The 22,644-nt window shown below is 38.3% G+C and overlaps 1 protein-coding gene and 1 long non-coding RNA gene across 4 annotated transcripts in view; one reads left to right on the forward strand and one right to left on the reverse strand.

Moving 5' to 3' along the window:
- Positions 1-22,644, forward strand: part of TNKS2 (tankyrase 2) — a 68,272-nt gene that overhangs the window by 26,886 nt on the left and 18,742 nt on the right. Inside the window, exons 8-18 of one of the 3 annotated variants that reach the window (XM_086680357.1) lie at positions 70-256; positions 1,251-1,372; positions 3,745-3,836; positions 3,924-4,002; positions 6,646-6,817; positions 9,507-9,586; positions 13,934-14,079; positions 15,947-16,112; positions 16,993-17,212; positions 20,066-20,175; positions 21,132-21,320. In XM_086680357.1, coding sequence (XP_086536483.1) covers positions 70-256; positions 1,251-1,372; positions 3,745-3,836; positions 3,924-4,002; positions 6,646-6,817; positions 9,507-9,586; positions 13,934-14,079; positions 15,947-16,112; positions 16,993-17,212; positions 20,066-20,175; positions 21,132-21,320 — 1,563 coding nt within the window. The remainder of the gene's footprint in view (positions 1-69; positions 257-1,250; positions 1,373-3,744; positions 3,837-3,923; positions 4,003-6,645; positions 6,818-9,506; positions 9,587-13,933; positions 14,080-15,946; positions 16,113-16,992; positions 17,213-20,065; positions 20,176-21,131; positions 21,321-22,644) is intronic. The other 2 variants (XM_086680359.1, XM_086680358.1) reach the window with 2 other exon arrangements.
- Positions 2,820-4,786, reverse strand: LOC147576072 (uncharacterized). Its single transcript, XR_015241728.1, has 2 exons — positions 4,250-4,786; positions 2,820-3,381 (listed from the first exon to the last, which is right to left on the reverse strand). It is a non-coding gene; the product is annotated as an uncharacterized LOC147576072 (long non-coding RNA).

Below are 22,644 nucleotides of genomic sequence, written 5' to 3' on the forward strand. Positions count from 1 at the left end.
CTAATAATTCTAAACTCTCTTACAAATTGAACACTAAATATATGCTCTACCCGCCTCCCAATCCCTCAGCATGGTGCCTGTGTAAATGCAATGGACTTGTGGCAATTCACTCCTCTTCATGAGGCAGCTTCAAAGAACAGGGTTGAAGTGTGTTCTCTTCTCCTAAGTTACGGTGCAGATCCAACACTGCTGAATTGTCATAATAAAAGTGCTATAGACTTGGCTCCCACACCACAGTTAAAAGAAAGATTAGCATGTGAGTATAAAATGATGAATGTTCAACCTCGAATATTAAGATACCAATAAACTAAAAATTTGTTCTTTCTCACTGTTTTTAGAAATTTTTAAATAATAGCTATGATACCCTTAGCCATGGGTATCTATTGTTGTTCGTGCGAGCATATTTAGTCACTTGGAGGTTTCTACTCGAGAACTTCTAGTCTTAAGATGCCGTGAAAAGAAAATATATTTCTATTTGTTTTTTCAAGTCAAGTTCAATGCTTTTTATATGTATTAGTCTAGATAGTTGGTATGGGTTTGAAAAGAAAGAATTTGGGTTTTGTTCCTATCTTTGGTGTGAGTTTCTGATTAATCTGCCATGAAGTTACAGTGTTATTTGTAGGATTGCTGTCTTGTAAACATAGTCCCCAGATTTTACCACCTAATATGCTTTAGTATGTAGGCAGTTCTGTGGTTTTCGGTCTATAACTGATACAGATGTAGTGAGAAACAGCCACCTGGTTCAGATACAGTATTACTACATAGAAGTAGGAAACTGGTGTTAACATTTGTATTCTTCTGGAACAATAAAGGCTAATGGGTGGTGTCACAAATCTGATGCATGAAAGGAATGTTGAGAAAATACTCTTTCATTTGTTCATCAGTAGGTGGCTCTTAAAAATATTTGATTTTCTGGTCACCAGTTCTCTGATGTGTGAGCAAAATTACCTGCTGCTGCCATGCTAGTGTAGGGACCATGATCACTTTTTGTTTTATTTGTTTACTGAGAAAAATAATCTGCTTTGGAAAATTCTTAGAACTCTCAGGTCTGGGAATACATTGCAGTACTCTGGGTCCCTACAGACCAAAATAGACCCTGAGTCAGCCATGGGCTAAATCTGTGTATACATTTGGGGATGAATTGGGTCATAACTGAGAAAAGCTGGTATAGCATTGTCTCCCTTTTGGGGGGTTATATTTGGAGAATATCTTCAGAACCTCAATAATTTGCATGCTTTTTCTTCATCTAGATGAATTTAAAGGCCACTCGTTGCTGCAGGCTGCACGGGAAGCTGATGTTACACGAATCAAAAAACATCTCTCTCTGGAAATGGTGAATTTCAAGCATCCTCAAACACATGAAACAGCATTGGTAATGTTTCAGATTAAAGTTTTTAAGATGCAATAACCAAAAACATGCTAAACTAATCATAACGTCATACTTCTTTTGATGACACAGAATAACATAATGTCCTACTTTTACTAATAGAATTGTTTTAAAGATTTGTTTTTTTTAAATTAGTACCTGAACATGTATAAAGAAAAAATTTCAAACAGTACAGAAAAATAGACAACCTCACCCCTCTAAAAGGCAATAGTATTATTCATTTAAGTATCCTTCCAGAAAAAAAAAACTATTTGTATACTGACATATATTATAGGTGGCCTTTTTACTATCATAATAGTACCTATCATCTCCTTTTTTGTTATATAAATTGTAAATGCTTGTGATTGAGAATTTTGAACCCACTCAGGGTAATGAAAAAAAAAATAATTCTGCCATCCATATAAAAACCACTTGCTTTTCCTTCCAGTATTATAATTTTTTTCAGAATCAGTCTGAGGTCTGTATATATCCCCTCTATACTGTGTGAATAATGTGTCTATGTGAGTAGAGGCTGCTTCTCAGATAGAGGTAGTAACACTTCTGTGGAGCTGTAACAAAGTAGATGAGAATTGGGCAGTCTGTGGAAAAGCAGAAAAGAATGGGATCCAGTAGGGATAAAGTGATGGCAGATAGGAAGAGAATGGTGTGATCAGACTGTCTTAGAACTAACGGTTTAAAAGGAACAAAGTCAGTGCTGCTGTATGAATTGCAGAATGTGCTTTGAGTGAGGGAAGAGGACCCCAAGTAAACAAATATGGTTAGGGGCAAATTTAACTCATAGTTCTACTTACCTAGTATCTTGTAGATCATTCATTTTCTTGGTTATTGGTTAATTTCCTTCCTTATGCCATGATGTAAACTATGTGAAGGTCACGTAGGAACCTATCTATAACACATTTTAGGCCTTTTTGCCACTCGAGTTGTAAAAAAATATCTAAGCAAAAAAAAGAGTAAAGCTGCAGACTAATGAGAAGTGCTAGTGCAAATTATCAAGATGGTGCAGAGAAATCTGAAAAGACTGACAGGAAAATTTTCTGGTCTGAAAAGCTAATACTATATATTATTTTCCCTGTAAGTAATCTGCTATTAAACAACTTATTTCTGTTACTAACGTTAAAACCTACTAGGAGTTAAGTATTGGTGGATAGTTGTGGTGCAGGGAGGGGCAGTATTTTCCAGGCTTCCAGAAATTACAGGTGCTGCCCCAGGATGGGGCTGAGGAGTAGGAGTGCAGTTTTGAGATGGATGTGATCAAGAATTCTTGGAAATAAACTATTTCTGTTTTGTGTGCTACCCTGATAGATAGATGTCCTGGGATGGTAACTCCCGACATACCAAAGGAGCTGTGTTTACCAGTTAGAAATGTTTTTTATTGAGGGCAAAGGAATGATTTTGGTGACAGCAGCAACACAGAATGAATCTGAAGCAGTCATGAAGATCAGATAAGCTTTATAATTAATAGGTTAAAGTAAGAGAACAAATTTCATATGTACTTTGAATTTAGATATATAGAACAACTTAGCTTAACAGTTATCCAGAACTTTTATCCCATGAATTCTCAGGCTTCAATTGAACTTAGTATCTTTACATTGATCTCATCATTCACACATTCAGACATTTGTTGAACACCTATTGTATAGGAGTATTATCCTGGATATTAGAGATGCAAAGATTTTGGGACATGACCATGAGATACATACTAGGTTTATAACTGGCAAATCCCCACTTCCTGACTCCTTTCCTCTTTGACGTATCATAGATATCGATGCTACAGCCTTCGTTGTAGAGCATTTCATCTTCTCCCATTGATTTTGACAAATCCAAGCTAATCCAAGCTCCTTATTCTGTTGAAGCAACTAGTTGAGAAAGAAGTAAATACTAATCTTGGCAGCTATTTGATCCGTGCTGTTACCAAGCAGCCTCCAGAGCTGATGAGTGTCTTTTATTTCTTCATGTAAAGAAACTCCAACCTTTGGGGTGTTTCATTAATTAACCTTCAAAAATAACATAAATATCATGTTATGTGGGAATAGTTTTAAAAGGAGCATTGGTCACAGTAATTTGAATTTTCATCACATCACTATTGATTTTTTCAAAGATGTAGGACAACTGTAAAACTCAACCAGAATATTTAGTAACAGATACCTATCTCTGGTAAATAGGATTTGCAGGCCCTGCCAGAATTTGGTAACTGTTGTACATTTTATCCAATAGAAAGTCTTTGAGTAGCAAAGTTAGGTCAAAAATAAAACAAATTAAATAACTTCTTGGTTGTTCTTGATTGGAAACACAAATGTTCTTAAATAAAAACCAGTCATGTATAGTCCTTGATTAATGCTGCAATTTAAATTATCTAGCATTGTGCTGCCGCATCTCCGTACCCTAAAAGAAAGCAAATATGTGAACTCTTGCTAAGAAAAGGAGCAAACATCAATGAAAAGACTAAAGAGTAAGTATACATTTAGTAATTAAAAATTATTGACCTTTTATTTTTTGGATAATATATTCACTGTCTGGCTGACTTTTTCTTTTTAAGATTCTTGACTCCTCTACACGTGGCATCTGAGAAAGCTCATAATGATGTTGTCGAAGTAGTCGTGAAACATGAAGCAAAGGTATACTTCCTTTTTGGTAATCTTTGGTAATCCAGTGAGTTATTTCCTGTTTAGCAGATGAAATACCTGGCTTCCTAAACTGTATCTCTCTCACAAGTGCTATTTCTTTCGTCTTAATCTATACTTAAAAATAGACTAGCAGGTACTTTTCTTTATCTGATTTTTTGCTAGGAAACCTAAGGATTTATTCAAAAGTACATGCTTCCTTCTCCATTCCCGTTACCCACACCCCACTGGTCAAGTTTACCTTTGAGGTCTTTTTTTAACAATACTCTTGAGAATATCCTCAGCTGGAGACACACTGATTCTGACCCATCATCTCCAGTCTTCTCTCACTCATGTCTTCTGTTCCTTGGTTACCATGATACTCTTGTTATCCCCAGCCACAGTCTTTCTTACTCTCTGTTATTTCTGTGACTAAGCCAAAAGACTTGGAACAGAAGGAAGTAAATTATTTAAAAAATTCGACTCCCCATTCATAGCTCCCCATATTGGGAAGTCAGTATTCTTTAGTTGACATTTGTATACAAAGCATTTTATTCTTAGAATACTTATGTTTTCATCAGGCTAGAGATCATCACTTGTTACCCAGGAACTTTAAAAAATACCACTCAGTAAAAGATACACATGACATCCCAGATTGGAAGAGATGACAGTCATCTAATTCAACAGCTCTCACAGTTTTTAGCCACAGAACCTTGCCTTTTCCAAACAGAATCTTGAGTAGAAACTCATTATGTAACAAAGAATGGAGCTGCTCTGAATGAAAGGAAAAGAAAGGAGTAGAGACCCTTTAGCCCTTGGGTGGCCCCAAGGCTCTTCCCTAAATGTGCTTTGCCAGAATAGTTTTCTGATCTGTCCTTCTGTAGGATCCCACTCAAGGAATCACTCAGAATTCTTTCTACAATTTCTTGTTTGTGTTTCCTTTCACTGTTCTAATTTCTCTTTGATTTGGGGGAATTCTTGATAATGTATAATCTCAGTCTTTCCTATTGTAAATTACTGAATAAAATAAAGTTTATTTCTGCTTGACTGCTTGGCATATCTCGTCTGTTCTATAACTTTTCATAGATTGCTTTTTTCCATACATGTGGTGCATTACTAGAAGAATATCTGGATACATACTAAATTTGAGTTGTATTCTCAAACGTTGTATTGCTCAACGAAGCAATCTTGATGAGGGTGACAAACTATCCAGGTTTGTTCAGGAACTGTGGGATTTCCAGAAACAGGATTTTCGGTGCTAAAACCAGAGAAATCCCAGGCAAACCAGGACAAGTTTGTCACCCTGATCTTCACACAAAGTGGTACCCAAATAAAGTTGTCAAGTGGGATGTATTTCACATTTCAGTGAGTTTTGTTTTGGGAATAAATAGATTAATTGTCCTGAGCATTTTAAATCAGTTTTCAGTTTCCAAAAGCATGGAGACTAGCTCTCTATAATCTAGTTTGAGATTCATTGAGAAAGTCTTAATATATTCCTGTTCAGATATTCTCCAGTTCTATGAATATGAATTGGATGTGTCTCAAATCACACTAGTGGCCGCAGGATTGATTACTGAGGAACTTAATTTCTCACTTATGTTTAAAGAATTACTTCCCTGGTAGGGAGGGTTGCAGGTAGATTTGAGATGGGGGAATTAACATTTTACTATGTTGTTTTATTACATACCCATCAGTTTCTCCCTCTGTCCATAAGTATATATATACATATTACATATTTCAGAATAATTTGCAAATTGCTATACACTTCTCCCTAAATATTTCCATATAGGCATTATCTAGAGGTTAGTATTTGTTTACAGGTTTTTGGTGGGATTTAAAACTTACGTGCACTGAAATGCACAAATCTTAAATGTACGTTTGCTGAGTTTTGACTAACGCATACACCTGTGTAACCAAAACTTACCAAGCTATAAAATGTTATTTCATGGCAGAAGCAGGGCCCCATCCAAGGCAATCTCCACCCATAAGGCAACAACCATTTTGATGATTTCCTATATAGATTAGATTTGCCTGTTCTAGGCCTTCATGTCTATGGAATCATACAATACATACTCAGTGTAAGGCTTTCTTTTCAGTATATTTTGGAGATTGATCCATGTACCAATAGCTTGTTCCTTTTTATTGCGTAGAAGTATTCTGTTGTGTAAATGTATGTAATGTGTTTGTGTATCTATACAGATTATATTTGGATGATTTAAAAAGGTAGAAGATTAAGCCGATAGGAATAAATGTTTTCAATGCTAACTTAGTCTCTGGCTTTGTTACTGTCGTGTATCTTGAGGGTTAGTCTCTGCGTTTCTGGACCTCAGAGATCTTTAAGAACACACGAGTTAAACTTTTTTAGGCAGTGTCTACCTCAAAATGCAGTAAATTTACTAATACTTTAATGTCAAACACAACTGTTATTCAACATTTCCTGCTTTTAACCCAAAAAAAGGTCTTTTCTGGTATCGGCCTTCATGAATTAGTGAACTTATGCTCTAGATTTGAGCAAAAAACACTTGTTTTGGCACCAGATAAGAGGCTTCATAAGAGAATAATTAGGATTTTTAAATCAGTAGCAAGTGTTAAATTCATAATTGGATGGTTTTAAGTTTTGTGTTGCAGGCTAATTTTGGCTTTTTCTGCATTGTTAAGGTTAATGCTCTGGATAATCTTGGTCAGACTTCTCTGCACAGAGCCGCACATTGTGGTCATCTGCAAACCTGCCGCCTACTCCTGAGCTATGGGTGTGATCCTAACATCATATCCCTTCAGGGCTTTACTGCGTTACAGATGGGAAATGAAAACGTGCAGCAACTTCTTCAAGGTATTAAATGCTTTCATGAAATCAACTTTTTAAAATTATCCTTTAGGGGGGCGCCTGGGTAGCGCAGTCGGTTAAGCGTCCGACTTCAGCCAGGTCACGATCTTGCGGTCCGTGAGTTCGAGCCCCGCGTCGGGCTCTGGGCTGATGGCTCAGAGCCTGAAGCCTGTTTCCGATTCTGTGTCTCCCTCTCTCTCTGCCCCTCCCCCGTTCATGCTCTGTCTCTCTCTGTCCCAAAAATAAATAAACGTTGAAAAAAAAATTTTTTTTTTAAATAAATAAATTATCCTTTAGGGGCGCCTGGGTGGCTCAGTCGGTTGAGCGTCCGACTTCGGCTCAGGTCATGATCTCATGGTTCGTGAGTTCGAGCCCTGTGTCAGGCTCTGTGCTTGACAGCTCAGAGCGTGGAGCCTGCTTCGGATTCTGTGTCTCCCTTTCTCTCTGACCGTCCCCCGTTCATGCTCTGTCTCTGTCTCAAAAATAAATACATGTTAAAAAATAAAAATAAAATTATCCTTTAAATTTTTTCACATATTACATGGGAGTTGGTAGTAAAAAGAAAATGTAGATTATTTGGCTGTTATTTCATAACTTTTTCTACTCAGTGCTCCAGATGTCATGAAGTCTTAGTTATGATTTTCCAGTAGTGTTTTCTGCCCAGTTTCTCTTAAGTTTTTATCTAGAAAATGTTTAAGAGTGAGCTATAATAGTTGCTATTTCTTTAAAGAAAGGAAAACATAAAAAGGTAGGTGTCTCTTAGTTGATCCATAATGATAAATAATACTCTAAAGACTGGCCCTACCTCTTCGCTGTTTTATTATCTCCTTCATATATGAGGCATGTAGAATTTGTACCAGGTAACCAACTATTTGACTTACTAAAACATTTATTGACTACCTGCATGTTCATTACATTTTTAAATATTTAAATCAAATATCTACATTTTGCCTAGGTTATACGTTTCAGCCTAGAAATCTGGTCCAATAAATTTGAAAGTGACTTTGACATCTCAGGGCTCAAATGAGAAGAAATCTAACAGATCAAGCCTCTTATATCTTTAACAGTCACTTTTGATGATCCTTATGCCTGTGGTCTTAGAAACCAGCTTTTGAGAAAAACACTGAATAGATGAAGGCAGGTTGGTAAAACCTCCTGGAAACTGCCAAAGCTGAACTAACTACAAGACTCTTTGAAGATTCTCTTTAGTTCCCCGTATACGATATGTTTGTTCTGGTGTCAGGTTTGGGGTTATAACACTGGTCCTATTCACTTGCATAGTGATGGACATTTATAGTCTTGCTAGTTTTGTGCTAAGCGATTTCTTACCTTTCCAGCGAGTTTCTTAAATTATCAAAGTAGAATTTCCAGGTCAAAGGATAACATGTAATTGTTGAATCATCTTCTAGAAAGGTTTTTAAGTACCATTTTATACTCCTACTGACAGTGTATGACAAGACCTGTTTGTCAGCGCTAGTATGATTCTTAATCTTTTCGTTGGGTGAATGTGTGTGAATTTCAGAAGTAATAGATGCTTTTTTTTAATGCAAAATATAGAAATATTGTCAGGGTAGCCTCCCCCATTTCCACCCTGCCCACTAATGGATAAAAAAGAAAAATCTAGTATCACAGTATTTTAATTTGCATTTCTAAGATACAGGTTGCAGTATTTTTTCCTTTTTTTTTTTATTTGCCTTCATTATTTTTATTTTTTTTTTTAATTTTTTTTTTTAACGTTTATTTATTTTTGAGACAGAGAGAGACAGAGCATGGACGGGGGAGGGTCAGAGAGAGGGAGACACAGAATCTGAAACAGGCTCCAGGCTATGAGCTGTCAGCACAGAGCCTGACGCGGGGCTCGAACTCACGGACCGCGAGATCGTGACCTGAGCCGAAGTCGGCCGCCTAACCGACTGAGCCACCCAGGCGCCCCTTGCCTTCATAATTTTAATGTTATGTTATTGCCTGACATATTTTTCCTAATTGATTTGGGTCCTGCCTTGGTGTACTACTCTAAGATGCTTTTTTACTCCAGGTATAAAAATACTCACTTAGATTGTCTTTGAGTATTTTTAAGGTTTAATTTTTTATCCTTCAGTCTTCAATACATTGGAATTTTTGTTCTAAGATTCAAAGTACATGTTTTCTTTCTTTTCTATGAGATTTTAAGTGAGCTATAAAACAAAATTTCAGACCTGAAGATGACTTTAGTTATCTTCTAGTCGATCTTTTCTCTTTTTAGAACTGAAAAAATCTGAGGCCCTTCACCCCAGTTCAGATAGCTAGTTAAGGGCAGAACCGTGGTTAGATCTCTGGCCATTGCTCTCCTAATGTAAAGCTTTTCCACCATCCAGTGGCCTTGGTTGTAGAATATGCCATCTTTCATCTATTTTACATTCCGTTATATTGTTTAAATCACAGTTTATAGTTGTTATTCACATTTACATACGTTTTGCCTGTTTATATGTATATAAACATTTTGCCTGTTTATATGTTTAATGTTTCCCAAAATTCTTTTTTTGTCTCGAGAAAGTTTTTAACAGTGTCTTAATGGTTTTCCCCTACTACCTTGGAGATTTATTATGTAATCTACCAAACTGCAAAAAGAACTTTACTTTGAGATAAGATGCCTCCCTTAAAGCTTGGTCCTACCTTCTAAATAAGAGCTAATCACTCTTTCCTTCTCTGTTTTTAGAGGGCATCCCATTAGGCAATTCAGAGGCAGACAGACAATTGCTGGAAGCTGCAAAGGCTGGCGATGTAGAAACTGTAAAAGTAAGATATGATCTTGTGTTTTTGTTAACTTTTGGGTTTTATTTTCACGGTGTTTAATGTATCTGTACTGTTGTAATGAAGAGCCTAGTTATGTATATGTGCCTTGTTTTAAAAGGTAAATAATGAGGGACGCCTGGGTGGCTCAGTCGGTTAAGCGTCCAGCTCTTGATTCCAGCTCAGGTCATGATCTCACAGTTCACGAAATTGAGCTGACAGCACAGAGATTCCCACTCTCCATCTCTCTCTGCTCCTCCCCCACTCACAGTCTCTCTCAAATTAAAAAAGACAAAACCCTTTAAAAAAAAAAAAGGTAAATAATGATAATCTAGTTCTTCTCTCCAAGTAAGGATCGTTGTGCAATGGAAAACTTTAGTTTCACATGCATCTCAGTAAATACCTCACAATCACAAACTTAAGTAAACTGCATGTTTATGGAAGTACATTTTGTTTAAAGCACCTATTCATTTGTCCCTTTAAAAGAATAAGATACCAAATTATTGTCCATTGTTTATATGACGCATAAAACAGGAATGGGAAAAAGAACTAAACAGTGTGTCACTGTGTCTACGTATTTCTTCTGGTTTCATTTCTTTGCCCTTTTCTACCACTGTGTTGTCACTTTTCGGATCCACGGTCTCCTAATAATCTTCAGTTCATCCAGCCAGCTTCAGTTCGTACGCGGCCCATCTCCTGTGGTTATCCTCTGTTGAATTATCCTTCTTCACATTTTGCTTTACTTTTTACTATAGAGTCATAGGTAGTAGTTGAATGCCTGTACCAGATATTTCTGTTACCTACAGAAATTGTATATCCCAGTAAATAACTCAGAGCTAACATTCTGAAAGAGCAAGACTATTTTTCAATTCACCTAATATAGGTTAAAATTAACATGTTTTATGAATTAAATAATTTTTCAGTAATGCAATGGGTGTTTTTTTTTCACTGTTGCCCTCAGACTTTTTCAAAAACAGTGCTGGTCCTATTTGAGGGAACAGTGATAGGTAATAAGTTTTATAAACTAAATTTGTTGATGTGTGACAGAAGTAGCCAAATAAAACAATTTCACTGTATTTCTTTTGTGTCCTCAATCCTGAACAGACTCACCACACAAAGATTTCCTGAGAATGAAATATGTTGGTGTCATCTGAACTTGAGCTCTAAGGAAACTTATTCACTGTCCTTTTAAATATAAAAGAGACCTCTGAAAGTTGATTTAAATGTGCATGTAATCTTTTCCTGCTGCTTTATGTGGGTAGATAGTAGTATAATCATCTCCAAGTAACTTTAGATTTTATTTTTTAAATAATTTCATTTTTCAAAGAAAAAAACACCACTATAATGCAGTCTTATTGTTTGGTATGTTTTATATTTACATTCTCATTCATTTAAGTAGGAGGTTAAATAAGATACTGAAAGGAGGATTTGGTTTCTATTACTGAATACTGCTGACTTATAGAAAAACAAGTCACTTGAGTTAAAAGTAGTGAGCTGGTTCTTTTTTTTTCTGGAAAAGTGATTAAAAAAGTAAAAGCAAGGTGCCTGGGTGATTAGTCAGTTAAGCATCCAGCTCTTGGTTTCAGCTCAGGTCACGATCTCACAGTTCGTGAGTATAAGCCCTGCCCCACACCAGGCTCTGCACTGGTGGCACAGAGCCTACTTGGGATTCTCTCTCTCTCCCCCCCTCTCTGCCCTTCTGCTCGCACTGGCACTCGCGCGCACTCTCGCGCGCTCTCTCTCTCTCTGTCTCAAAATAAATAAACACTTAAAAAAAATTAAAGGCGGGGCTCCTGCGTGGCTCAGTCAGTTAAGCATTGACTCTTGCTTTTGGCTCAGGTCATAATCTCACAGGTTTGTGGGATCAAGCCCTGAGTCAGGCTCTGCTCTGACAGCATGGAGCCTGTTCAGGATTCTCTGTCTCCCTCTCTCTCTCTCTCTGCCCCTCCCCTGTGCATGTGCTCTTGCTCACTCATTCTCTCAGAATAAATAAATAAACTTTAAAAAAAATTAAAGTCAACTAGTTAAAGGGCTACCAGCTGATTTGAGTTGGGGTGAGGGTGCTGGGTTAATTTTAAACACTTGGGGCGCCTGGGTGATTCAGTCAGTTAAGTGTCCAACTTCAGCTCAGGTCATGATCTCACAGTTTGTGAGTTCAAGCCCCACGTTGGGCTCTGTGCTGACAGCTTGGAGCCCGGAGCCTGCTTTGGATTCTGTGTATCCCTCTCTCTGCCCCTCGCCCACTCATGCTCGCTTGCACATTCTCTCTCTCTCTCTCTCTCAAAAATAAACATTAAAAAAATTGTTAATCATTCATTCACTTACATATATTCAAGAGCATAAAGCTATATCCAGTATATATAATAGTGGAGATTAGACTTTGTTTTTGTAAAGATAAAAGGAGTCCAGAGCAAGAAAGAGATAAAGAGAAGAGATGGGGGCAGGAATTGGACTTAGAGAACAAAATAATGCCATTGGGGGGCGCCTGGGTGGCGCAGTCGGTTGGGCGTCCGACTTCAGCCAGGTCACGATCTTGCGGTCTGTGAGTTCGAGCCCCGCGTCGGGCTCTGGGCTGATGGCTCAGAGCCTGGAGCCTGTTTCCGATTCTGTGTCTCCCTCTCTCTCTGCCCCTCCCCCATTCATGCTCTGTCTCTCTCTGTCCCAAAAATAAATAAAAACGTTGGAAAAAAAAAAAAAAAAAAGAAAGAAAGTCAGCACCCAGGATTTAAAAAAAAAAAAAAAAATGCCATTGGATTCAGGAGAGCCCTTCCTTTCTCATTCTCTGGGAATAAGCATTAGGCCATCTTCACTTAATCTCTGCTTTTAAAAATCACCTGATGGTAATTTATTTCCACAGCCTTCCTAGTCCTTATCTGTCCGTAAACAGGGGACTTGGTGTGAATCACTGGGACAGTGACATGTGCATATTACCCAATGAACATTCAATTATGTGTTCAGTTGTGTTTGTTTAAATACATCAGGTTAGATATTTCTTCCTAGGTGTTAGAAAACTTGTCTCAGAGTATACAAAACTAAACCGAGAGGTAGGGAGTAAAGTGGCTGGTGATAACTACCCAAACTAGCAGCACATGGCACGTGTATTAAAAATATTCATTTTTCAAAGCCATGAAATACTGTCTCAAATGCAACACTGAATCTGTAGATCTGTCAACCTCTTGCTTGAAAGTGTAAAAAAGCTTTATCAGTCCTCTGATTAAACCCCCTGAAGTTAAACCCATGGATAGCTGATAGCTACCTACTTTGGTTTATTAGGCTTAAGTTATCCCTGCTTTTAAGGTAGGATAGTAAAAAAGTAAGAGTTTTTACTAATATTGATATTCTTTGGACTTTTTTTAAGCACCACAATTTATTATGTTTTTTTTCCCCCAAACATTTGTACTTTTCATACAAGCATGAATAAAAATGTTATTCTTACAGCTTTTCTCATTTAGGCTTCCTCATCTAAAGCAAAGAACGCAAAAATAATTATTTGACTCTTTTCTTAATTTTCCCGAGGATTATAAGTGTAGTTCCTTGACTACAAGCATCACCTGGGAACTTGTTAGAAATGCAGGTTCTCAGGCCTCACCCCAGACACAATGAATTAGAAAATCTGGAGATAGGATCCAGTACGCATGAAAATTTGAGAACCCCTGTCTAGAGCAGTACTTCTAGAACTTGTAGCACTTTAGACTGTAGTGTGCTTATAGATCATCTCGGGATTTTGTTAAAATGCAGGCTCTGGCTCCATAGATGAGGGTCTGAGATTCTGCATTTGTAACAAACCCCAGGTGATGCCAATACTTCTGTGACCCGGTCTACCTCTACGTATATTTGCCATGAACGATTGCTGATAATTGGTACTTTAGATTACCTTTGTGTAAATAGTAGTAGTGATAATGATAAAATTTACCCACTAGCTTTAGCCTCATCTTTAGGCATAGATGAGAGGACCAGAGGGATGGATTCCCTATAAATGACAAGGTAAAATAAGAATATAATTCCCTGTAAATGGCAAGGTAAAATAATGGGGCGTATGGGTGGCTCAGTCAGTTGGGTGTCCAACTCTTAATATCTCAGGCTATGATCCCAGGGTCGTGAGATTGAGCCCTGTGTGGGGCTCTGCGCTGACAGTGCAGAGCTTGGGATTCTCTCTCTGCCTTTCTAACTGCCCTTCCCCAGCTCTCTCTCAAAATAAGTAAGTAAATTTAAAAAAAGAAAATAAGTAGTTTCTGAGAATACTGATTTAATGAGACAAGAAAATAAATCAGATATTTGAAATTTCTACTAAACTAATGAAAACAAGAAGTCAGGATAGTCAGCATCATGTGTGTACTGTGTTCCATCCTACAGAAATTGTGCACTGTTCAGAGTGTCAACTGCAGAGACATTGAAGGGCGTCAGTCTACACCACTCCATTTTGCAGCTGGCTACAATAGGGTGTCTGTGGTGGAGTATCTGCTGCAACACGGAGCTGATGTGCATGCTAAAGATAAAGGGCAAGTACCAAGAATTGCTGTGGCCTCTTTTCCTTTATCTGACCTTTCTAGGAAAGTGTGAAAAAAATTTTTTTTTAAAATCTTTTTCGGATAGTTGGGTTGGTAGCGCTTTATTTTCAGAGAAGTCTGTTACCTAACACTGGCTTAAGTGTAGCTTGGGGCGCCTGGGTGGCGCAGTCGGTTAAGTGTCCGACTTCAGCCAGGTCACGATCTCGCGGTCCGTGAGTTCGAGCCCCGCGTCAGGCTCTGGGCTGATGGCTCGGAGCCTGGAGCCTGTTTCCGATTCTGTGTCTCCCTCTCTCTCTGCCCCTCCCCCGTTCATGCTCTGTCTCTCTCTGTCCCAAAAATAAATAAACGTTGAAAAAAAAATTAAAAAAAAAAAAAGTGTAGCTTCTTAATTTCAGTTAAGATTTTACGAGGGATCTGGGGCGCCTAGGTGGTTCAGTCGGTTGAGCGTCTGTCTCTTGATTTGAGCTCGGGTCATGGTCCTAGGATTCTGGCATCAAGCCCCATGTCCAGATTCTCTCTCCCTCTGCCCCTCCTCTGCTCGCACACTCTTCTCTGTCTCTCTAAAAATAAGTAAGTAAATAGATTTTATAATGGTTAGCATTTATATAAAGACTTATTTGTATAATGCTTTGTAATCTTATAATGACTAAGGAGATGAGTGTGTTTGATTTTTAATATAGTGAATTTTTCAGTATGCATTGAGGATATTTGAATTCTTCTGTGTATTTTTCTTCAGAAGTATACAGTTCTCAATTCTAGATAGTCTACAGGTGTTTGTTATATTCTCTGCAATTTAAAAAATTTTTTAAATTTCCTCCCAGACCCTCCAAAAATAATTCCATTTCTTTTTTCAAAATATTTAGGTTCTATAAAATAATAATAAGCAGTGTAATCTCTTATGCAGTTCAAGAAATATGTCAGGGGTGCCTGGGTGACTCAATCGGTTGAGCGTCTGACTTCGGCTCAGGTCATGATCTCACGGTGTGTGAGTTCAAGCCCCGCGTTGGGCTCTGTGCTGACAGCTCAGAGCCTGGAGCCTGCTTTGGATTCTGTGTCTCCTCTCTCTCTGCTCCTCCCCCACTCATGCGTGCGCGCACGCTCTCTCTCTCTCAAAAAAAAAAAGTTAAAAAAATTTTAAAAATAATAAAAAGAAATATATCAGTTATATGTAATTCTAAGTTAAATCTGTCTTTGTGGGGGTGCCTGGGTGGTGCCATTGGTTGAGTGTCCGACTTCGGCTCAGGTCACGATCTCAATGTTCGTGGGCTTGAGCCCTGCATAGGCTTTGTGCCAACAGCAAGGAGCCTGCTTCAGATTCTCTGTCCCTCCCCTGCTTGCGTGCTCGCTCTCTCTCTCAAAATAAATAAATATCGAAAGATAAATAAATAGGAGTGCCTGAGTGGCTCAGTCAGTTGAGCGTCTGCTTTTAGCTCACGTCATGATCTCGATCTTGTGGTTCACAAGTTCGAACCCTGTGTCAGGCTCTGTGCTGACAGCTCGGAGCCCGGAGCCTGCTTTGGATTCTGTGTCTCCCTCTCTCTCTGCTCCTCCCCTGCTTGTGCATGCGCTCGCTTTCCCTCTCGCTCACTCTCTCAAAAATAAGCATTTAAGGCAAACCATAAGAGACTCTTCAAAACTGAGAATAAACTGAGGGTTGATGGGGGGTGGAAGGGAGGGGAAAGTGGGCGATGGGCATTGAGGAGGGCACCTGTTGGGATGAGCACTGGGTGTTGTATGGAAACCAAATTGACAATAAACTTCATATTAAAATAAATAAGCTTTTTAAAAGATTTTTTTAATAAAAATTAAACACATATATATCTTTGTGTTGCATTCCTTATGTAATTTTTCATTTCAGAGGCCTTGTACCTTTGCACAATGCATGTTCTTATGGACATTATGAAGTTGCAGAACTTCTTGTTAAGCATGGAGCAGTAGTTAATGTAGCTGATTTATGGAAATTTACACCTTTACATGAAGCTGCAGCAAAAGGAAAGTATGAAATTTGCAAACTCCTACTCCAGGTATATTTACTTACTATGGACTGGGTTTATTACATAGAATATGTTTATATTTCTAATAACTTTTAATATAAACTTAAACTTGTAAAGGAGTATGAAACAGCTAATTCTCTACCTCAGTTTCAGAATAAATGTCATGAACACTTGTAGATCTTAATCTGCTAGGATGTTTACCACACACAGGTTTATTATATAAAGTCAGCTATCTTCATGTAACAGTTCTCTGATGATTGTCTTAATTTTTCCTATATAGTACTTTAGCCTCAAGACATTTGATGGATTGTGTAATTTATAAGCCAGATTTATTTGGCACTAATAAAAGTGATAGTACTGGTTTAATACAGGTATCAGTGTAGATATTTTACACTAAAAACAAAAGTTAGAGCACTTGGCTGGCTCAGTCAGTAGAGCATATGACTAAATTAAATCTATACTTTATGTCAGTGTTCGTGAAAATTAAAAATAGCATACATGAAAGTCAGTTAATGAAATACTACCTTATTTTGAACGTAATGTAAAATTTTTATTAAATTGCATTATAGGGGTCCCTGGGTGGCTCAGTTGGTAGAGCATGCGACTCTTGATCCCAGGGTTGTGAGTTCAAGCCCCAAGTTGGATGTGGAGCCTACTTAAAAAATAAAATAATAATAGTAATAATTTAATTGCATTATTAAAGCCCAATAATATTTAACTGCCTCTGTATTCTTTTTATTATAATTTTCTGTGTACTAAATCAAATATAACAACCATGTTCATCTTTAAGGTAGAGTCTCTCCATATAAAATAGGATAGGTTTTTTTTGGTATAGTTACATTGACTATTTTCTTCTTGACTAAGGGCAAACTTAAGCTAGTACCCCTTTGTCTATTTTTCACATGCCCAGCATGGTGCGGACCCTACAAAGAAAAACAGGGATGGAAATACTCCTTTGGATCTTGTTAAAGATGGAGATACAGACATCCAAGATCTGCTTCGGGGAGACGCAGCTTTGTTAGATGCTGCCAAGAAGGGTTGTTTAGCCAGAGTAAAGAAGTTGTCTTCTCCTGATAACGTAAATTGCCGTGATACCCAAGGCCGACATTCAACACCTTTACATTTAGCAGGTAAGTGAATGAAGTTGCATACCTTTAAGCTGGTGACATCTAAGATTCATTTTATCGGAGTAAAATATTTCCTGCAAGTAAATTTAAAAGATGCAACTCAGGGGCGCCTGGGTGGCGCAGTCGGTTAAGCGTCCGACTTCAGCCAGGTCACGATCTCGCGGTCCGTGAGTTCGAGCCCCGCGTCAGGCTCTGGGCTGATGGCTCAGAGCCTGGAGCCTGTTTCCGATTCTGTGTCTCCCTCTCTCTCTGCCCCTCCCCCGTTCATGCTCTGTCTCTCTCTGTCCCAAAAATAAATAAACGTTGAAAAAAAAAAATTAAAAAAAAAAAAAAAAGATGCAACTCAGATGTCGTCTTTTACCACCGTTATACCTGAGTATATTTGTACAGGGCAACTGTATTTCATGTTCACTTTAGTGGTAGTGTGTTTCATTCGGTAAGAACAATTGAAAGAGGCTCTGCCGGTCACTATAATTTTTAAATCCTCTTTGGTGATTGAGTTTTGGCCATATAAACTTGAAAAATTAGCCTGCTTGAGCCAGCTTTCCTCCTCGTGCTAAAGCTCTCCACCCTTGGGGTAGCTATGAAGCACAAGCAGAAAAAAATCTTAAGACTAAAAAGTTACGTAAGCCTATTGCCAAAGTAATTTGTTGTATTTGTTAGTCCTGCCATAGGAAGGTACTGGAGGCTTCAACAACAAACTTTTTCTCACAGTCTGGAGGTCAAGGTGTTGGCAGGATTAGTCTCTCCTTGGGCTGCAGATGGCCACCTTCTTACTGTGTCATCACATGGCCTTTTCTCTATTGTGTGCACATGCCTGGTGTCTCTCACAGTATGTCCTAATCTCCTCTTATAAGGACACCAGCCAGGTTGGATTAGGACCTTCCCTACCAGCCTCATTTTAACATAACTACATCTTTCAAGACCTCATCTCCAAATACAGTCCCATTCTAAGGTACTGATGGTTAGAGCTCCAACATAGGAATTTGGGAGACAGTTGAGCACATAACATTTTTACAAGTTTTCACTCATGAAATTGGCACAGTGCAATTGCTTTTTAGTGCAGGTGTACAGCCTGGTTTCTTTAGCTCCGTGGAAGATGCTAGGGAACGGGCCGTTAAAATCCCTGAACTTACAGCTGTTGCTTCATTGGTGTCACATTAAAGGCATAATTTGACTCATACAAGTTTATCTAAATATACAGAGTTTAGAAAGAAAAATAAATCAGAGAAAAAAGTAATGCAGGTGTTTCTGCCACTTTGTGTAAAATGGGAGATGGATGTCTACTCTTATTTTTTTTTCCTCTCTCTCTCTCAGTTTATGTTAGTCTCATAGTGTGAATAACTGAGTGTGCTCTTAGTATTTAAAAGACAATTTGGGGGATGCCTGGGTGGCTCCGACTGGGTTAAGCATCCAGCTTACGGCTCCGGTCATGATCTCGTGGTTCATGAGTTTGAGCCCCACGTTGGGCTCTGTGCTGACAACCTGGAGCTTGCTTCAGATTCTGTGATTCCCTCTCTCTGTGCCCCTCCCCCGCTCATGTTCTGTCTTTCTCTGTCTCTCGTAAAATAAACGTTAAAAAAATTTTTTTTAAGACAATTTTGGTGATATGTGATTTTTACCTTGAAACTTTCACCACCTGTAAGTTGGGACCCCACTGTCCAAGGAAAAGAATTACTCTGTGTCTTTAGAGAATTTTGGTAGTGATAACCACAAGTGCTAATAACATGATGACAGAAAGCTTTTATACTTCCACTGGTAATGAGGAGTTTTTCATCCATACAAGACAGGATGTGATGTGACATCCGATTTGAATTATGCTGTGTATATTTATTTATATTAGCTCTTCTATATCTTTATGGTAGCTTATCTAGAACATTTAACAATAACTATTTAAATCTGTGTTGTCTTTGTAAGTGGTTATTAAGTTGTATATGCAAAACATTTCTGCCTCCTTGTGCAGTTTTATAACTTGAGACCTGAAAGAATTTTTGGATTCATTGTAATACTTAGTTTATGGTAGTTCTGTGGTTTTGTTTCTCCCTTCTTGATCTTAAATGTTTTGGCTTTAAATCCTTTAGCAAAAGAATAAAAGCTACAAAAAAATAAATGTGAATGAGATATTTTGAACTATTTTAAAGTTTCAAGTGATACCTGGTTTTATGTTGGCAAAGTTCCCAATTTGCTTTCAATCTATGATTGTGTGTCAAATAAGATATACTTTACCATAAGACTATGTACTAGATAACGAACAGTTCCCAGTATGACAGCTAAGAAGTTATGGTATATTTATAAAATACTAAGTTTCACTTCATGGCTTTAGCAACATTAGGTTCTACTATCAGACGCGCACAGGTGTATATCCCTAAGATCTCACTCTACAAAAAGCATGTCTTTGCAGCCTTCCGGGAAAATGGAGTCTTGAGACCCATGCTGGTGTGCTGTCTCCTATTCTGCTGGCCACTTGTGTTTCTAACTTGGCTTTTATATGCTTAAATGCCTTTTATTTGTAGCCCTTGAGACCGTGTACCTGAGTACAGGAAGTTGTATATAACAACCATAAAGGCAGGGACTTAGGTAGAAGGTTTTAAAAGGAAAGATATTAGCAAATCAGTCAGTATAACTTTTGGAGAGGCTGTGGAATGCATATCACTGAAAGCTTCCAACTTGAGACCAGTGGGCAGTTTTTTTCATAAGATAAAGTTTTAATACATTCTAGTGGAGAATTTTAGATTTCTGTAAACTTGCTTTATTTTTCAAAGCATGTCTATGCTTTTTATATAGATATATACAGACGCGTAGATTTAATTTTTTATATTAACAAGTGGAAGTAATTTTAATTCTTTTCTAAATTAGCTGGTTATAACAATTTAGAAGTTGCAGAGTATTTGTTGCAACATGGAGCCGATGTGAATGCCCAAGACAAAGGAGGACTTATTCCTTTACATAATGCAGCATCTTATGGGGTAAGTTTTTTTATATTACCTTTAAAAAATCTCTAAAATTTTCAGGGCGCGTGAATGGCTCAGTCAGTTAGGCGACTGACTTCGGCTCAGATCATGATCTCACAGTTCATGGATTCAAGCCCAAGTTGGGCTCTGTGCTGACAGCTCAGAGCCTGGAGCCTGCTTTGGATTCTCTCTCTCTTTCCCTCTCTCTCTCTCTCTCTCTCTCTCTGCCCCGCCCCCCCTCACACTCTGTCTCTCAAAAATAAATGTTAAAAAAAATTTTTTTTAATCTCTAAAATTTTCAAAGTGGAAATCAATATTGCAGTTCTCAAAGGGCATTTAGTTTGACTTTTTCGTTTTATAGAGGAATAAATATGAGGGCTAAAGAGATTAAATAATGTCCAGGTTTCAATTCTGAATCTGTTGTAAGCTTGCTCTGTGACATGCAGCACATTTGTCATTCATTTTATTATCTTCCTTAGCACCTCTTATTTTCAGTGAGATGTTAATGATTTTGTTTATTTGTTGGTACCAGGAAAACCACTGGGACTCCTAAGAGTCCTTAGAGATTCAGGTGCATTGTTCCTGAGTTTATAACAGCCCTAAATATTACAATTAGTATTGACCATTTTCAGTAGGTGTAGTTTGAATAATTGGGGAAGGTTGCTGGTTTCTAAACTGATGTTCAGCAGTTACAACACTTGGATAAATGAGAAGTTGTTTAAGTCACATTCATTTATTCCTGTCCTGTGTAGAATTCTTGAATGTTTTCTGATTTCTCAAGTTATTAAAATGTCTACTGTAATTTTTAATCAACTACCCATAAATTATGATGTTGGGGAGAAACACGATTTTTTTTTTTCATTTCCAGAGTAGGTTTGAAAATATGAAAAAATAAGTATGTAGCTAGTTTCTTCTTAGGAACTAAAATGTGATAACATTTCAGACTGTAACAGGAGTATTTTCTTTTACAGCATGTAGATGTAGCAGCTTTACTAATAAAGTATAATGCGTGTGTCAATGCTACGGACAAGTGGGCTTTCACACCTTTGCATGAAGCAGCCCAAAAGGGACGAACACAGCTTTGTGCTTTGTTGTTGGCCCACGGAGCCGACCCTACTCTTAAAAATCAGGAAGGACAAACGCCTTTAGATTTAGTTTCAGTAAGTGATGGACTCTTTGAAAAATCTCAGTGCTTTTCTTAACTTTTTAATGTTTGCTTGGTACATATAAAATATCTTTATGGTGAATGTGGCAAAATCTTTTTTTTAGCTCAGTTTAAATATAGGATTTCTTTGGTGTTAAAATGTAATATGTAAATAATAGGACTATCAATGAGCTATTGTATCCTGAGTGCTTTTGGAAATAGGAAAAAGAAGTATGAGGTATAGCTGCTTACGTTAATTTGGAAATAAAATTTCCAAATACAGGCCCTCAGTGAAGGCTGTTAAGGGGCATACTGTGCAAGGTCACATAGGACACTGGTCTTGATGAATTTCCCCTCATTGCCCTCAGGGTGCTGCAGCCACAAAGCCTGCTTCTTGTCAGGATTCCAGTTCCTCCCACACTGCCTGTTCCCAGAGTTCCGGTTCCGTGCTTACCTCCCCAAAAGTGTTCATAAAACAAGCTTGTTCCTTAAGTTTTTGGGGTTGTGGTCCCCCCCCCCCCCCCAGGGGAACTCATGTAGGAGTCTCTGTTGTATAGCCTCCACTTCCTCTTTGGCCAGTGTGACACAGGCTCCTCTCTCACCTCTACCACTGAGGAAATTGGCCAGGGCACTGGAGGGAAAGAGAGAAGAAATTCTTGTTGAGATACAAAGGAAAAGCAGTCCCTTAGATTGCTTTCTACTGAGAGAGATTTCACTGTCACAAGTTACACTGAGAAGCTGATTCAGTTCAGCTTCATTGGGGGTTAAGTAGATTTTTCTCAGCAGGCTGACAGCCCAACCATATTTGCAACATTTCTTCAGGGAAGTGTCTTTCCAATCCCAAACTACCTTGGGAACGCACTTTTCTAATGCATTCCACCCATCTGTTAGTCCACCAGACATAATTGACATGAAACAAAGTGCTCTAGAGAACAGGTGTGGGCTTTAGAGCCTAACAGACTTGCCTTAGAATTCTGGCTACCACTTGTAGTTGTACGGTCTTTCACCTTGCCTAATCTCTAAGCCTCAGTCATGTCATCTATAATGGGGGTGAAATGTCTGGTTAAGGGGTGCCTGGCCAGCTCAGTCAGAAGAGCATGCAGCTCTTGGGCGCCTGGGTGGCGCAGTCGGTTAAGCGTCCGACTTCAGCCAGGTCACGATCTCGCGGTCCGTGAGTTCGAGCCCCGCGTCAGGCTCTGGGCTGATGGCTCGGAGCCTGGAGCCTGTTTCCGATTCTGTGTCTCCCTCTCTCTCTGCCCCTCCCCCGTTCATGCTCTGTCTCTCTCTGTCCCAAAAATAAATAAACGTTGAAAAAAAAAAATTAAAAAAAAAAAAAAAAA

This window comes from Puma concolor, chromosome D2, assembly GCF_028749965.1.
Source record: "Puma concolor isolate L17-30 chromosome D2, mPumCon1.1.hap2, whole genome shotgun sequence".
Lineage (NCBI taxonomy): Eukaryota > Metazoa > Chordata > Mammalia > Carnivora > Felidae > Puma > Puma concolor.